The sequence below is a fragment of the Sapajus apella genome, unplaced genomic scaffold (assembly GCF_009761245.1).
Source record: "Sapajus apella isolate SASKATOON/1434 unplaced genomic scaffold, GSC_monkey_1.0 scaffold19, whole genome shotgun sequence".
Lineage (NCBI taxonomy): Eukaryota > Metazoa > Chordata > Mammalia > Primates > Cebidae > Sapajus > Sapajus apella.
The window spans coordinates 15,493,637-15,512,738 of NW_022436959.1; the positions used below are offsets into that span (position 1 = coordinate 15,493,637).

Genomic DNA, 19,102 nt, shown 5'->3' on the forward strand with positions numbered 1-19,102 from the left:
TTGGAAGCAAGTTGAAACATTGTAACATAATACAGGCTTAACTATGAAGGAAAATTTCATCCTCCTTCCAGCTCTAAGGCCATGCAGAGGGTCAGACAGGTCCATTTATTTTAAACCCAGGTAGAAAACTTAAAGTGAACAACTAATTGGTGAAATCCTTCTCCTACATAAAGCTGCCTTCTCCCAGGAATAATGCTCATCTTACTTTACCTACCAGCTGGCTAACAACTTCCACAGCCTAAACAGAAAAGGGGTTCTCCATGAGTCATTTCTCAGCTTTGAAGGCAAGGAGGGTCTAGACCAAGATTCCCCTCAGGTAACACACAGTGTTTTCAGAAACCAAATGTCACAGACACTTAATAGAGGTATGAGTCATATTCTTGAGAACGAAAATTCAATTTAAAAAATTTTTCTATTAATTTTTAAATCCACTGAAAATTCTCTAAAACCTTCATAGCTCATAGTTTTAAGATAAAATGTTTTCAGCAAGTGTCTTAATTATATTACCTACCGGCTCTAATCTTCACACTTGTCAGAAATTGGACCACAGGAGACTATGAGAGACAGGACAACTGCTGACTTGTAAAAATTAATCTATTTTTTTTTTAAATTCAAGTTTAGTTTTCTCCCACAAACATACCTTAGCAAGTTTTCCATCCTGTTCAAATGTATTTTGTTATATTAATCCAGACATTTGTTTCCTTGGGATAGCATATAACTAAAAGGATACATATACTATTTGCAAATAATTGACCATAGCAATAAAAAGTGACTATCGTAAATAAATACCAAGGATCACATGAGATTCTGAAGATGACACAACTGATTTTTTCCTCCACCCCTGTGAAGAGAGCAGCAGCATTCCTAGAACCTCTGGAGAATTGGGACAGAGTGGTAAGTGGTTAATGAGTTGACAATCTCCTCTCTTGAAACAAAAAGAAAACACTGCCCTGGCAATGACCTCAGTATCTCTTATCACAGGCTTTCTCTCTTGCTTCACAACTGCACTTTGTTAACAGGCATGAGTTCAGTTTAATTGAATTAGATCAGGTTGTTTTGTTCTAACCCTTAATAACTAAGGGTAACTCCTAATGTCAACAAACAAAAAGTTCCCTCATTAATTCAGTCATTATTGTGTTTCTCCTGGATGCCCTGGGATCCATGTCCTCCACACAGCCACCTGTTCTCAAGAAACTTGCAGTCCATTTGGGAAGACCAAACACACATATAAGTAATATATCAGTTCCTGTACAGGTGACTGTGCCAAGAGTGGCAACCTAACTCAGTATGCTTTGAGAACTAAGCTCTAATGAGGTGCTTGCTGGATCCTTCCCTTTTTGGTACTTCCCAACCAACACCCTGTAACAACAATTGCTACCTCTATTGTCACTAATTATGTGCATATACATTTTCTCATTGGGCCTAAGAGCTCCTCGAAGACAAGGGCCATATATTGTTCATTTCTGAACTCCCAAAAGCCTCACCTAGCATCTGATGCATAGCAGGTATTCTACACTTGCTGAAGAACATACAAATGGACTAAATTGGGAGAAGCCAATAAAAAGAGTCCAGAAATAGAAAAAAAGACGAAATTAAAAGAGTCTTTTTATAAAACAAAGGCAATTAGAGGGTGAATTTGTAGATGTTTACAAGTCTCTAGCATAAGTTGCTTATACAGAGTAAACTAAAGCACCATAAAAACTTTCAACATCAAGGGTTCCAGCTAGTGACAACCACATCCATCAACTGGACTAGCCCCCTCTGGGCATCATGCCAGTCAGTGAGCAGTTTGCTGGGAGGGAGCAGACAGCAACACACTTTTGTCAAGATAGTTTATGGCAACTTTTTCTAATCATTATAATAATATCCTAAAAAGCCCAAGAGATCAAAAAATATATTTTAATCAAAGTATTCCACCATCTGCTTCTCCTTCATTTGGCAGGTTTTCTGGTACAATATTATAAGGCAACAAAAAGGAGTAAAGAAAACCCTTGTAAAATAAGGTTGCAAGGGTTTCTGCAAATACTTTAAGGAACCCCTACCCCAGCCCAAATGGTTCAACAGGCTCTATTCATTCAGTTACTCTGTGAATTAATCCAAGCTACACAAGCATCATCATAAAAAGATGCAATTCCCCTAAATCATCTGAATACACCAGACATGCTTTCATAAATCATAATGAGTCATTCTTGTGGATAACTGTTAGGAATATATTTGAGGTATTTGGCTGCGAGAGAAGAGAATATGCTAACTTAACTCTGCACATGGTAATTAGAGTATAGGATATCAGCTTGCTAGACTCAATCAACTTTATTTATGAGGCACCATTTATAACATTCACAATGGACTACTGAACCACAGAGCCTCTTTAAAACATGCTTTATTGCAAGGTGCTGCTTCACTAGAACCCTTCTCTGTTATCTGAGCAGTGGTGAAAACAGAATACACTTTGTAGGAGACTGAGTCACTGAGTTGCATTTGCTACTAATTCTGGGGTCACTCATTCAATCTGTAACAGCTGCTTCTGTCTAGTTCAATTCCCCTAGCATCTCTGAGACCCTGCTGGGTGCCAAAGCCACTTAAGTAGAAACTGGGACGCATGGCAGAGGAGCCCTCTGTCACCGTGGATATAGGTAAAAAGGAACCTCTGAGCACAAAACTAGACAGAGCCTAATTTGATCTGACTTGAAACTTATTCTTGTTCAATTCAACCTTCAAAGAGTATGCTGAAAATACTCCCCTAGCATAGAAAACATCATAATCAAATCTTACATGGCCCACGCATTCACACTCGTCTTGGAATGGGACATACTCCTTCTCTTTGCTGTACATTCCAACTGCCCTGTGTGCAGAAACATCTTGACTGTCTTCAAACTGCAGGTCTGCAATGCTGTCAAAAAGTTTGACAAGGTGACGTGTTACCTAAAATGAGAATATTAGAAAAGATAAGAGCATTTCTTACTGTACGTACATTCTGATAATCTAGAGATGATGCCATATGAAGTAATGAAACTTAATGGAATTAGAGTTGTCTCAAAATGTTTTTCCTCAAGATAAGAGTCACTTCTAAAATGTCAGAGCTTGAAACGATCTTGGTGGAGAAGTGGCCAGGCACTCTGATTAAATAATCACATAATGGCTGATGAATGCTTACCATGTAAAGTGACCTATTTTCTACTTGATGATGGGAGGCTTACTGACTTCTCTATCTGTACTGTATTCCTGCAGACAAGCATCCTGCTGCAGCTTCTGTAGTCAAGTTTTTAAAATTCAAATTCACAGCATTAGTGTACATTATGAAAAGCTATTAAAATGTCAGAAACAAAAAAGGTCAATTAGAAAGAATCTTACTTTTTTTGGGGGGGGTTGTCTGTTGTTAACATGCACTGGCCTTGATACTCTGGTGAGCCCCACAGTATGTAAGAAAGGTGAACAGGATTTCCCCCTTTTCATTGATAAGAAAATTGAAACAAAAATATTAGGTAAATTCTCCAAGCTGACATCACTAAAAGTAAGTGACAGACAGTCAATCTGTAATTCCAGGCCACATCTATAAAGATCAAGTTCTTTTGGTATCATAATCTCTTGCATTCTAAGTTTTGCATTCTCCAAACAATACAAAAGCAGTAAATGTCAAACTGAACTCTATGCAGGTTCCAGAAAATTTGCAGGGGAAAAAAATCCCCAACAACAACAAAGATCAGATGAAAGACAAAATGTTAGCATTTATTTTGCTGGAGGCCAGTTTGAAGAACAAAACTTAACTGGCCTCTAACCACAACCACACAATGAGCAACACTTATCCATCATATTAATATAATCCATGTATTATCCACCATAGGATGATACAATATATACTATGTGGTATATTGTAACTGATTTCTTTCATTTAGCTTATATTTTCAAGGCTCATCCATGTTGCAGCACATATCAGCAATATCATTCCTTTAAATGACTGAACAATATTCTACTGCATGGATATACCACATTTTATTTACCCATTCATCATGTGATGGACATTTAGGTTGTTCCCACCTTTTGGCTATTGTGAATAATGATTTGATGAACAGAGATGCACACGTATGTGTTTGAATTCCTATTTTCAACTCTCTAGGTATATACCTAGGAGAGGAGTTGGAGATCATTGGTAATTCTATGTTTAACTTTCTGAGGAACCACAGAACTGTTTTCCACTTAGCAGCTTTTATTTGCACTGTGAATATTTATGTTAGCAGAGGCCAGAACAGGCCTCCTCTGGGGAGCCTGCCCTATGTTTTCATCATGGAGGAAAGGAGAGAATGACATGCATTGTGTAGGTAAATTCACCCCCAAGGAGACAAAAGAGAACAGACTTTATCAGGGAAGTCACTGTATCATCTCTCTTGGGGTAGACTGAGTAAAGGGCAGGGATCAGCCCTAGAAAGTATCAGAAATGGGAATACATGTTCCTTTGTTATTCATGGTGCAAATAAATGCTGCTAGGTGGAAAACAGTTTTGTGGTTCCTCAGAAAGCTAGACATAGAATTACCAATGACCCAGCAATTCCTCTCCCAGTTATATACCTAAAGAGTTGAAAATAGGAACTCAAACTGGTATTTGTACATCTCTGTCCATCAAAGCATTATTTAAAAGAGACAAAATGTGGACACAACCTGAATGTCCATCAGATGACTGTATAAACAAAATACATGCTGCAACATGTATCAGTAATATCATTTAGCTTCAAAATACAAGCTAAATGAAAAAAAAAAAAAACAGTCACAATATACCACACATTATATATTGTATTATCCCATTTATATGAAATATCTGGAACAGATAAATCCATAGATATAGATAGCAGATTGGTGGCTGCCAGGAGCTGGAGGGAGGGGTATGAGAAGCGACTGTTTAATGGGTACGGGTAGGGGGGTTTTACTTTCAGCTTGATGAAAATGATTTATCATTAGATAAGAGGTGGTAGTTGCACAACACTGTGAATGTACAAAATGCTACTGAATTACATACTTAACATAGTTCATTCTATGTTACATAAACTTTATCTCAACAGAAAAAGTAAGTATGAGCTGCTGATAACCGGAAGATAGAGTAAAGCAATATAAAAACATTTCCAAGGATGTAGGTGCCATTACTGTAACAGACTTTTCTTGAAATGCAGTTTAACTGCATGTGATAAGTATACCACAGCAGTGTCTATAAACAACAGCAACCTGCTTAGATTTTCTGCATGACAAGACCAACACCAATATTGGTAAGGAACTTCCTTAGGGTGATTTAATCTTTGAAGCTTTCAGCCTTTTCATTTTTGCTATACATGCAGTTTTAGTATCAAAGAAAATCATAGCAAGTCTTCTGTGTTTAAAACAGATGAGTTTTGAGACTCTTGCTTACTTTAAACACAGATAGAGTGGCAGCCACCTGATCACAGCTAGGTTTCTATGCTCCATCACTGTACATTACCCAGAAAACATTAATACGTAGAAAGTCTCCAATAATCTCACAACTGACTCTCACAGCTGAAGTGGCCAGGAAGTACACAGATGTTGAATGGCTTCTACTGTGTAATGGACCTAGATAACATTCAATTGAAAAGCCTTAGGATAAATGACATTTCAGGCATCAGACACTCTCACATGTTATTGCTTGGGTGAGAAAATAATTTCAAGAGAACTCCTAGCTCTGTGGTAACTCAATGACCAGGAAACACAAACTTTATGGCTTTGAGTTCTATTACTTATACATGGCATAGTGAAGTTGGATGTTTTCATATTCTGTTGTCTATGTAAAGTTTCTGAGGAAACAAGACTATTTTTTTTAACTAATGTGGACCCTGTTGCCCTCAGATGTGTTCTATTTTTAATGTGATCTCTTTGTATTTGTTAACACAAAATTAAAATTCCTTCTTCCCAGTTAGCTGTTTGGAAAGGCCTTTCATTTTACAACTGAAAAGAATAGATTAGGCTGGGCCTGGTGGTTCACACCTATAATTCCAGCACTTTGGGAGGCCGAGGCCGATGGAACACCTACGGTCAGAAGTTCGAGACCAGCCTGACCAACATCGTGAAACTCTGTATCTACTTAAAATACATCATTAGCCAGGCATAGCGGTATATGCCTGTAATCCTAGCTACTTAGAGATTGAGGCAGGAGAATCACTTGAACCTGGGAGGGAGAGGTTGCAGTGAGCCAAAATCATGCCACTGCACTCCAGCCTGGGCAACAACAGCAAAATTCTACCTCAAAAAAAAAAAAAAAAGATTAAAAAACTAATAATTGATTAAACTTTGTAGGCCCCTCTTTTGATAGAGAAAGGATATGAGTACTTCAAATCATTTTTTTAAAGCCAATAACTTCATCATGTATTTTAAGTAGGTTTCTAAAAAATTAGTGCAAAAATTGAATACAGGTAGTCTTGGCTTTGCAGAAGAGTGCAAAATAATCAAAGTGACCACAACAGCTGAAATTACACTACGCAATCTGAATAATCAATGGGAGAAACCTACGATGGGGCAATGACCTTTACAAATTTTTGTCAAAACATTAAAACTTCTCACTGTTGATTATAAACATACAGCGAGATGCAAAAATTCATCAGCTAATATTTGGTCAACTGCATTTTAAAACACCAAAGAGTTTTCTTGGCAGAAAGCTTAGGTTATTTGAATAGCACTTGCCTCCTCATCTCACTACTTAAGGTACAGAATAAGCATCTTTTCTCTGCCTTGACAAACTCATACTCCCTTTGAATTTGGATTGGCTGTCAACATTTTATCCTTCAAGCATTCGATCCATGAAATTTCTTCTAAGTCTCTTTAATAAGAAGTCAGTTTTTGTTGTTTTGGGGGTTAGTTTTTAATATGTTTGTTTTTGCTGGCATTACTTCCTCTGGTATATCTTCATCCTTTTTGTCAAAACCACTGTTCTCATTTATATTCCTAAATTTATCTTCACTAAATTCCCCTGGCTGTAAATCAGACTCTCAAATAGTGCACGGTTGTCACTGTCAGTCAGCTCTCCTCTGTAACGCTCATCTATGTTTTGATTCCATTTTTGCTTCTAGCATTATCAATTTTCATTTCTTTGCTACACTTCCAACTTTGTGACTAATTCCTTCTGTCCACTAACTACTGAAAAATGGCATGTAGGTTCATCACAGAACTACAAGCTTAGCTGCCTGTGTGCAAAGTGAATAAAAGCAGCACAGTGGCTGATCACTGACAGAATTAGAAAAATGTGACATGACTGTCACTGATCATGATGCACATCTGTTACTTAGGCAGTGATTTTTGTCGGCTGAAGAGTTAGTAATGAAGTACGTGCTGTATGCAATCACTCAGAGTTAAAATACCATGGTATTTGAAATTTGAACCATGTTGTCAGGGCACTAGCGTTATTTAACCAAACCTTAGTAACTGAAATTCATACATATCAGAACTGTGCACAGGCAGAACCTCTGATGAAATACAATAACTTACATTTATCTAATTGCAACTAAACTGAAAATACTTAATCACTAGGTAATTTTATAATTTAAAATGCACACCAGGACAGTGATCACTGATCTACCTTCCTGACTCAGAACTACAATTCACTTAGAAAACAAAGGGAAAAACGATGAAATTACTACTGCTTACAATTATATTCTCAAACCTTAACACCTGCTTTCTGCCTATATCTAACTTCGTTTTTGCCCTATCTACCGAAGATGCTGCTGCTGCTTATTAACAGAATAAAATATACACAAAGCCTAGTGCCACCCCTGGCCTGGTGAGCACCTCAGGACTCACTTATTTGTTTTCATTAACTAATTTATTCATAATGACAATACTCACAATATTTGTAAGAATATAAGTCATGGCCAAAATACAGGGAGCCCTGGTCTTTTGTGGATATTTTTTAGAAAGAGATAACGTGAGTCCATGATTTTCACATGTGTAAAAATTTAAGTCAATATGTCAAAATAGTAAATAGTTTTGCACATGTGGTTTTGTTGTTTTTGTTTTGTTTTAGATAGAGTCTTGCTCTGTCACCAGGCCAGACTGCAGTGGTATGATCTTTACTCACTGCAATCTCCGCCTCCCAGATTCAAGTGATTCTCCTGCCTCTGCCTCCCTAGTAGCTAGGACTATAGGCACATGTCACCACACCCAACAAATTTTGTGTTTTTAATAGAGACGGGGTTTCACTGTGTTAGCCAGGATGGTCTCAATCTCTTGACCTCATGAACCTCTCGCCTCAGTCTCCCAAGTGCTAGGATTACAGGCATGAGCCACTACACCTGGCCATTTTTCCCCCCAATAATAATTTTGGGCCAGGAGCAGTGGCTCACACCTGTCATTCCAGCACTCTGGGAGGCCAAGGTGGGCAGATCACCTGGGGTCAGGAGTTTGAGACCAGCCTGGCCAACACAGTGAAACCCTGACTCTATTAAAAATACAAAAATGTGCTGGGTATGGTGGCATGCCCGCAATCCCAGCTAATCTGGAGGCTAAGGCAGGAGAAGCACTTGAACTTGGGAGGTGGACCTTGCAGTGAGCTGAGATCATGCCACTGCACTCCAGCCTGGGTGACAAGAGCAAAATTCCATCTCCAAAGTAAAAAATTATTTAATTAAATAACAGTTTGGTGATGGTAAAGGGAAACAGGTATGCAATATGGTTAAGAGTCTAAATCCACAAAAAAAAAAAAAAAGCCTTCTAGAAGATAGTTAAATCAGTAATTGCATATTCATAAAATAAAACCATTTATAGCTACTAAACAGATTGTTTCTTTCACTTTGAGAGGCCAACGCAGGCAGATCACCTGAGGCCAGGAGTTCGAGACGAGCCTGGCCAACATGGCAAACCCCTGTCTCTACTAAAAATACAAACTGTAGAGGAATATTAAAATTTGGATTAAGCATATGTATTCAGACTCACAAACACAGACACATTTAAAAACCTATGATCACTCAAAAATAGCAATGAGTAGTATATTCTAAACTTTTTAATGTATTTCTATATTTTTCAAACTTTCAGTAATGAATGTGCAATTACTTACATGATCCAGATTTGCTTTTACCAAAAATAAAATCACAGTATATTTTGTAATTTGATTTTTCATTTATTACTGTAACTTAAACATAGCTGTATATCATCAGTGTATACGGGGTTTTTCTTTCATAAAATATTTTACATGCATAAATCGTATAATTTTATATAAATGTGTTCACAACACAAATGCTGGGTTGTTTAACAAACTTTTGGAATCGAAATACATATGCCGAAAAATGGGAAAGAAAATCATGTGTGTAGAGCTTAATAAATTTTAACAAAGTAGGCAAAACTCGTGTGACTACCACAAGATTAAGGAATAGAATAGTGGCCGGGCACGGTGGCTAATGCCTACAATCCCAGCACTTTGGGAAGCCAATGCAGGCAGATCACCTGAGGCCAGGACTGCAAGACCAGCCTGTCCGACATGGCTAACTCCTGTCTCTACTAACAATACAAAAGTTAGCCAGGCATGGTGGCACACACCTGTAATGCCAGCTACTCGGGTGGCTGGGGCACAAGAATTGCTTGAACCCAGGAAGTGGAGGTTGCAATGAACTGAGATTGCACTATTGCACTCAGCACTCTAGCCTGGGTGACAGAGTAAGAACCCATCTCAAAAACATAAATAAAGGACAGAATATCAGCACCCACAGACTCCTTATGGTCCATGCCAGTTACTATTTCTCTAAAAAGGAACACTATCCTTTCAGAAGTAAATTCACACAGTATGTACTCTGCCTCTTATGGTTCAACATTATGTTACTTGAATTTATTCATTATTTGGTACAGCACTAGGTTTTTTCATTTTTACTGCTATGTGGTATTCCATTGTATAAGTTCAATATATTTAGTCATTCCACTGCTAAGGGACATTTACATTGTTTCCAGTTTGGGACTATCATAAATGAAGTGGCTATGAAAATTCTTGTATACTTCTTTTGGTCCATCTATATATGCATTTCTGCTGAACGTACACTGAGAAGGTGAACTGCTACATAATATATGATGTACTGCTATTTAGAAGATGCTGGTAAACAGTTTTCCTAAGTAGTTGTATTAATTTATAATCCTTATGGTTAGATATGAACATTCTTATTACTTCACATTCTTTCCATTGTTTAGTATTGTCAGTTTTAATTTGAGCCTTTTGCTGGGTTTGATCTCAATATCTCATTGTATAAGCAAGTATGTATGTTTTTTGGAAACCCAAATCATATCAACAATTTAGGAAATATCTACACAAATTAAAAAGAGAAGGAAAAATGAATGCTAGGAAGAGTATTTTAGCCTAGTAAAGAGAAACACATTAACTTATGACGTTTTCACCAATCTTCCCAAACTCACTGGTGTCAAAACAATGATAGCAAGGTATTCAAGAAGGGAAAAAAGAAAAAAAATAAAACAAACTTGTATTAATACTTGATTTTAATCAAGTTCTTGCTTTGTTTTAGAATTTCAAGTAAAATTATTTTAAAACAATAGCACAGAAAGTCCTTGATATTTAGGAATATAAATCCATATACACATATATGATTATGTAAATATACAACACGTATTAATTAACTTTGTAGTAAAACAAAGCACCCAAAAATTTACTGGCTTTTTTTTATCTGCCACAATTCTGTGTGTTGGTTTTGGGTTGCCTCAGCGAGTCCGGTGATCAATGGCTTTTCTCATGTGTGTGATGCCCAGATGGTAGCTTGGTCATGGGCACGTTCATTTCATTATCCAGCAGGCAAGTGTTAACTCATTCATGACGGCGTGGTTACAGGTTTCCAAAGAGCAGCCAAAGGGCAAGTGCCGGTATGCAGGAAATTTTCAAGCTTTTGCTAATGACACAGTGTGCAAAACAAGTCATACGGCAACCTAGATGGAGTACTAGTCTCCAGCCCTTGATCAAAACTTCAGTATTACATTAAAAGTGCATGGATACAGAAAGGGAAAGAATTTGTGGCCAATTTTACAATATTGTATGTTATGTACTTCTACTGGTTCTTTACACATTTTTTTATTGCATTTTAGATTTTGGGGTACATGTGAAGAACATGCAAGATGGTTGCATAGGTCCACACATGGCAGTGTGATTTGCTGCCTTCCTCCCCATCACCCGTATCTGGCATTTCTCCCCATGCTATCTCTCCCCAACTCCCCACCCCCCACTGTCCCTCCCCTATTTCCTCGCAACAGACCCCAGTGTGTGATGCTCCCCACCCTGTGTCCATGTGTTCTCATTGTTCAACACCCGCCTACGAGTAAAAACATTTGGTGTTTGATTTTCCGTTCTTGTATCAGTTTGTTAAAAATGATGGTTTCCAGGTTCATCCATGTCCCTAAAAAAGACACGAATTCATCATTTTTGATGGCTGCATAATATTCCATGGTGTATACGTGCCACGTTGTCCCTGTCCAGTCTATCATCGATGGGCATTTGGGGTGGTTCCAGGTCTTTGCTATTGTAAACTGTGCTGCAATGAACATTCGTGTGCATGTGTCCTTATAGTAGAATGATTTATAATCCTTTGGATATATACCCACTAATGGAATTGCTGGTTCAAATGGAATTTCTAAGTCCTTGAGGAATCGCCACACACTGTCTTCCACAATGGTTGAACTAATTTACACTCCCACCAACAGTGTAAAAGTGTTCTCATTCCTCCACACCCTCTCCAGCATCTGTCTCCAGATTTTTAAACGATCGCCATTCTAACTGGCATGAGATGGTATCTCAATGTAGTTTTGATTTGCATTTCTCTAATGACCAGTGATGATGAGCATTTTTTCATATGTTTATTGGTCTCATGTATGTCTTCTTTTGAAAAAGTGTCTCTTCATATCCTTCACTCACTTTTGAATGGGCTTGTTTTTTTCTTGTAAATCTATTTTAGTTTTTTGTAGATTCTGGATATTAGCCCTTTGTCAGATGGGTAGATTGCAAAAATTTTTTCCCATTCTGTTGGTTGCTGATTCACTCTAATGACTGTTTCTTTTGGTGTACAGAAGCTGTGGAGTTTGATTAGGTCCCATTTGTCTATTTTGGCTTTTGTTGTCAATGCTTTTGGTGTTTTGGTCATGAAGTCCTTGCCTACGCCTATGTCCTGAATGGTTTTGTCTAGGTTTTCTTCTAGGGTATTTATGGTGTTAGGGCTTATGTTTAAGTCTTTAATCTATTTGGAGTTAATTTTAGTGTAAAGTGTCAGGAAGGGGTCCAGTTTCCGCTTTATGCACATGGTTAGCCAGTTTTCCCAACACCATTTATTCAACGGGGACTCCTTTCCTCATTGCTTGTTTTTGTCAGGTTTGTCAAAGATTGGACGATTGGAGATGTGTGGTGTTGTCTCCAAGGCTTCTGTTCTGTTCCATTGGTCTATATCTCTGTTTTGGTACCAGTACCATGTTGTTTTGATTACTGTAGCCTTGTACTATAGTTTGAAGTCCGGTAGTGTGATGCCTCCTGCTTTGTTCTTTTTGCTTAGAATTGAGTTGGCTATGCGGGCTCTCTTTTGGTTCCATATGAAGTTTAAGGTGGTTTTTTCCAGTTCTGTGAAGAAGGTAATTGGTAGCTTGATGGGGATAGCATTGAATCTATAAATTACTTTGGGCAGTATGGCCATTTTCATGATATTGATTCTTCCTAACCATGAACATAGAATGTTTCTCCATCTGTTTGTGTCCTCTCTTATTTCGTTGAGCAGCAGTTTGTAGTTCTCCTTGAAGAGGTCCTTTACGTTCCTTGTTAGTTGTATTCCTAAGTATTTTATTCTCTTTGTGGCAATTGTGAATGGCAGTTTATTCTTGATTTGGCTCTCTTGAAGTCTGTTATTGGTGTATAGGAATGCTTGTGATTTTTGAACACTGATTTTGTATCCTGAGACTTTGCTGAAGTTGCTTATCAGTTTCAGGAGATTTTGGGCTGAGACGATGGGCTCTTCTAGATATATAATCATGTCGTCTGCAAACAGAGACAATTTGACTTCCTCCTTTCCTAATTGAATACTCTTTATTTCTTTTTCTTGCCTGATTGCTATTGCTAGAATTTCCAATACTATATTGAATAGGCGCAGTGAGAGAGGGCATCCTCGTCTAGTGCCAGATTTCAAAAGGAATGCTTCCAGTTTTTGCCCATTGGCTGTTGGTTTGTTGTAAGTAGCTTTTATTATTTTGAGATATGTTCCGTCAACACCTAGTTTATTGAGGGTTGTTAGCATAAAGGGCTGTTGAATTTTTAGCATAAAGGCCTTCTCTGCATCAATTGAGATAATCATGTGGTTTTTGTCTTTGGTTCTGTTTATGTGGTGAATTATGTTTATAGACTTGCATATGTTGAAGCAGCCTTGCATCCCTGGGATGAAGCCTACTTGATCATGGTGGATAAGCTTTCTGATGTGCTGTTGCAATCAGCTTGCCTGTATTTGATTGAAGATTTTTGCATCTATGTTCATCATGGATATTGGATTGAAGTTTTCTTTTCTGTTTGAGTCTCTACTCGGTTTTGGTATCAGGATGATGTTGGTCTCATAAAATGATTTGGGAAGGATTCCCTCTTTTTGGATTGCTTAGAATAGTTTCAGAGGGAATGGTACCAGCTCCTCTTTGTATGTCTGGTAGAATTTAGCTGTGAACCCAACTGGACCTGGGCTTTTTTTGGGTGGTAGGCTCTTAATTGCTGCCTCAACTTCAGACCTTGTTATTGGTCTATTGAGGGTTTCGACTTCTTCCTGGTTTAGGCTTGGGAGGAGGCAAGTGTCCAGGGATTTATCCATTTCTTCCAGGTTTACTAGTTTATGTGCATAGAGTTGTTTGTAATAATCTCTGATGATGGTTTGTATTTCTGTGGAATCTCTGGTGATATCCCCTTTATCATTTTTTATTGCATTTACTTGATTATTCCCTCTTTTCCTTTTTATTAATGTAGCTAGTGGTCTATTTTGTTGATCTTTTTGAAAAACCAGCTCCTGGATTTATTGACTTTTTGAGGGGTTTTTTGTGTCTCTATCTACTTCAGTTCTGATCTAATCTTAATCATTTCTTGTCTTCTGCTAGGTTTTGAGTTTTTTTGATTTTGCTCCTCTACCTCTTTCAATTTTGACAGGGTGTCGATTTTAGATCTTTCCTTGCTTCTCATGTGGGCATTTATTGCTATATATTTTAATCTAGACACTGCTTTAAATGTGTCCCAGAAATTCTGCTAAGTTGCATCTTCACTCTCGATGGTTTCAAAGAACATCCTTATTTCTGCCTTCATTTCATTGTTTATCCAGTTGACATTCAGGAGCCACTTACTCACTTTCCATGATGTTGTGTGGTTCTAAGTTAGTTTCTGAATTCTGAGTTCTAATTTGATTGCACTGTGGTCTGAGAGACTGTTATGATTTCCATTCTTTTGCATTTGCTGAGGAGCGATTTACTTCCAATTATGTGGTCAATTCTAGAGTAGGTGTGATGTGGTGCTGAGAAGAATGTATATTCTGTGGATTTGTAAATGTCTATTAGGTTTGCTTGGTCCAGGTCTGAATTCAAAGTCCTGGAAATCACTGTTAATTTTCTGTCTCATTGATCTGTCTAATATTGACAATGGGGTGATAAAGTCTCCCACTATTATTGTCTGGGAGTCTAAGTCTCTTTGTAAGTCATTAAGAACTTGCCTTATATATCTGGGTGCTCCTGTATTGGGTGTGTATATATTTAGGATCATTAACTCTTCTTGTTGCATTGATATTTTTACCATTATGTAATGTCCTTCTTTGTCTCTTTTGATCTTTGTTGCTTTAAAGTCTATTTCATCAGAGACAAGAACTGCTTTTTTTTTGCAAGTCCTGCTTTTTTTTTGCTCTCCATTTGCTTGGTAAATCTTCCTCCATCCCTTTATTTTGAGCCTTTGTGTATCCTTGCATGTGAGATGGGTTTCCTGGATACAGCACACCAATGGGTTTTGGCTTTTTATCCAGTTTGCTAGTCTGTGTCTTTTGACTGGGGCATTTAGTCCATTTATATTTAGGGTTAATATTGTTATGTGTGAATTTGATACTGCTATTTGATGCTAGGTGGCTGTTTTGCCCGTTAGTTGAGGCAGTTTCTCCATTGTGTTGATACTCTTTACCACTTTGTATGGTTTTGGAGTGGCTGGTACTGGTTGTTCTTTTCTATGTTTAATGCGTCTTTCAGGAGCTGTTGTAAAGCAGGCCTGGTGGTGATGAAATCTCTGAGTACTTGCTTGTTTGCAAAGGATTTTATTTTTCCTTCACTTATGAAGCTTAGTTTGGCTGGAAATGAAATTCTGGGTTGAAAGTTCTTTTCTTTAAGGATGTTGAATATTGGCCCCCACTCTCTTCTGGCTTGTAGGGTTTCTGCTGAGAGATCTGCTGTGAGTCTGATGGGCTTCCCTTTGTGGGTAACCTGACCTTTCTCTCTCGCTGCCCTTAGCATTTTCTCCTTCATTTCAACCCTGGTGAATCTGACGATTATGTGCCTTGGGGTAGGTCTTCTTGAGGAATATCTTTGTGGTGTTCTCTGTATTTCCTGGACTTGAATATTGGCCTGCCTTGCTAGGTTGGGGAAGTTTTCCTGGATAATATCCTGAAGAGTATTTTCCAGCTTGGATTCATTCTCTCCGTCACATTCAGGTACGCCTATCAAATGTAGATTAGGTCTTTTCACATAGTCCCATATATCTTGGAGACTTTGTTCACTCCTTTTTACGTTTTTTTCTCTCTAATCTTGCCTTCTCGTTTTATTTCATTGAATTGATCTTTGACCTCTGATATCCTTTCTTCTGCTTGGTCAATTCGGCTGTTGAAACATCAATTCACTTATATTCCTCTCTAAGTTGTCCTTTCTCTTTAGCATTTCATGAAATCTTTTTTCAAGGTTCTTAGTTTCTTTGCATTGGGTTAGAACATGTGCTTTTAGCTCACAGAAGTTTATTACCCACCTTCTGAAGCCTGATTCTGTCAATTCATTACACTCATTCTCCATCCAGCCTTGTTCCCTTGCTGATGAGGAGTTGTGATCCCTTGCAGGAGGAGAGGCATTCTGGTTTCGGGTGTTTTCCTCCTTTCTTTGCTGTTTTCTTCCCATCTTTGTGGATTTATCCACCTGTCATCTTTGTAGTTCTTGACTTTCAGATTGGGTCTCTTGAGTGGATGTCCAGTTTATTGATGAAGTTATTTCTGTTTCTTAGTTTTCCTTCTAACATTCAGGCCCCTCTGCTGTAGGACTACTGAGGTCCACTCCAAGCCCTGCTTGCCTGGGGGTCATGTGCAGTGGCTACAGAACAGTAAGGGTTGCTGCCAGTTTCTTCTTCTGCCATCTTTGTCCCAGAGGATACCTGCCAGATGTCAGTCTGAGCTCTCCTTTATGAGGTGACTCTTTGGATATACGGGGGTCAGGGAGCTGCTTGACAAGTCAGTCTGTCCTTTATAGGAGCTCAAGTGCTTAGCTGTGAGCTCCGTTATTCATTCAGAGCTGCTGGGCAGGTATGTTTCAGTCTGCTGCAGCAGAACTCATAAACCCCCATTTTTGTTTTTTTCCCCCCAGGTGCTCTGTCCTGGGGAGTTAGGGCTTTATTTACAAGTTTCTGTTGTGCTGCTGGCTTTTTTCAGGGCTACCCTGCCCAGTGAGGAGGCAGCCACTGTCTGCCTGTAGAGGCTTTGCCGAGCTGCTGTGGGCTCCACCCAGCTGCCGTGTGAACTTCCCTGCAGTCCTGTTTATATAGGTGTAGTTAGAACTGCCTCAGCAATGGCAGCCCACCTCTATAATGGCAGACTCTCTCTGTAAGGGTGGGCTGCCTCAGCAATGGCAGACTACCTCCATAGTGGTGGACTGCCTTGGTAATGGCGGACACCCCTCCCCCACAGAGCTGCACCGCCCCAGGTTCAGCTGTGCTTGTTGTGAAACTCTCAATCCAGAGCATTTCAGATTCCTTTTTTTTTTTTTTTTGTGGGGGTGGGACCAGCCGAGCCTGATCACCCGGCTCCAGCCTCAGGGCCCGTTTTTTTCTCTTTTTAGTTCAATGGTCGATTCTGTCTCCCAGATGTTCCAGTCGTCTGTTGAAAAGGCACCAGGATCTGTGTGATTTCGTGTGGCGACCCACTGCGCTGGTTGAAACAGCTGCACTGAGATTCATGGCACTTTTTTGCCCCGGAATCTCCTGGCCTGGCTCCCTGTTTTAGTCCCCTTTATTATCAGTTGAATGGGTGTCTCAGTCTCCCAGGAGCTCCAATCGCCAGCTAAAAGGGCACCCAGATCTGTATATTTTGTATGGAGAACCACTACGCTGGGACACCAGCCAAAACAGCTGTGCTGGCCAAAATAGCCGCCCTGGTGAACCGTGGGGCTCCTCCACCTGGGAATCTCCTGGCCTGTGGGCAATAAAAATCCATCTGGAAATGCGGCGTCCACTCACCCTCTGTGGTTTCGCTAGGAGCTGCAATCCTGAGTTGCTCCTAATTGGCCATCTTGGATCTGTCCCCCTCCTCTTTACACATTTTGTTTTGCCTGTTACTTAGAAGCCAAAGAGACAAAACCTACTGCTTTCCCCATTTGGTATATAAAGATATTGAGGTTTTAAAAGGTTAAGCAATAACATAGCCAGTAACCACAGAGCCAGTATTTAAACTTATATATATATTATTTCAATGTTTCTATTTTTTTGGTACCATTCCATCTTCTGATGAATGGCGAATGTTCCAATTTTGTCTAGTTCCATACAGTTGACATTTCAGTGTTCATAATTTTTTGGTATAGATCAAAATTTCCATCTAGTGTCATCCTCCTTTTCCTTGAAGAAAATTTCTCTAACCTTTCTTGTAGTGCCAGTCTAGTGGTGATAAAATCTTTGAGTTTCTGAATGTGTTAAAATGTCTTTATTTTGCTATCATTTTTTTTAAAGGTATTTTTATTGGGTATAAAATTCTAGGGCTACAGATGTTTTCTCTTTCAGTACATTGAAGTTGCTACTCTACTGTCTTCTCACTTACATTGTTTCCAATGTGAAGTCTGTTGTCATCCTTATGTTTGCTCATTTGTGTAAAATTTGGCTTTATGGATGACTTTGAGACTTCTATATTGTTTTGACCAATTTGAACAATTTGGTGTCATTTTCTTCCTGTTTTTTGTATTTGGGTTTATTAAGTTTCTTAAGTTTGTGAATTTATACTTTCGTACTTTTCATCAATTTGGAAAACTTTGGCTGTTGTTTTTCAAATATTTTCTATCTTTCTTCTTGTTCCCCACTTTGGAAAGTCCTAGAACACGCATTAAACTCTCTGATATTTTCCAGGTCTCTACTTAACTTTTTGAACACACGAAATACAGATATAATTACTTTTAATATATTAATTGGCCAAGTCTATTATCTGTGTAATATCTGGGTCAGTTTTGATTTGTCTCTTTTTTCATGGGTTGAATATTCCTATTTCTTCACATACTCAGTAAACCTTAATGCAATGCCAGACATTGTGAACTTTACCCTGCTTAAAGATGAATATATTTTCACTCCCATACTTTTGAGATTTCTTTTCCTGGGATAGATTACTTGTAAAGACTTTGATTCTTTTGGATATTGCTATTTCAGATTTGTTTGGAGGGACCAGAGCAGTGTCTAATCTAAGGGCTAATTATACCCCACTTACCAGGACAGACCCTGTCAGTATTCTGCTTATAAATTATAAGGGCTTCAAGTCCAATTCATGGAAACAGGTATTCTCTCTCGTCCTGTTTGAGCTCACTGGGGACCCGATGATTCCTTCCCCAGCCTTGGGTAGCTTCCTCACATATAATACACTATTCAGCACTCTGCCTAATACTCAAAGGAGCCTCTCCATAAGTTTCTGGAGTTCTCTTTGTATGGCTCTTTCCTCTTTCGTATTCAGTTCTGCAAACTGTAGCCACCTTGGACTCTGTCTGGGTTTCCCTTCGAATGCTATGGCCTGGAAATTCTCTCAAGGCACAAAACTGAGATAATCATAGTGCTCACTCCATTCGTTCCTCACCTGTAATAAATCCCTGTTCCTTATTTGTCATGAATCCCCCCTGCCTGATGTCCAGTATCTAGAAAGCTGTTGTTTTT

At 38.7% G+C, this 19,102-nt stretch overlaps 1 protein-coding gene across 1 annotated transcript in view; it reads right to left on the reverse strand.

Moving 5' to 3' along the window:
• DNAH11 (dynein axonemal heavy chain 11) overlaps positions 1-19,102 on the reverse strand; it is a 406,504-nt gene that overhangs the window by 244,281 nt on the left and 143,121 nt on the right. The window contains exon 29 of the mRNA XM_032287021.1: positions 2,773-2,922. Within this exon, the coding sequence (XP_032142912.1) occupies positions 2,773-2,922 (150 nt within the window). The remainder of the gene's footprint in view (positions 1-2,772; positions 2,923-19,102) is intronic.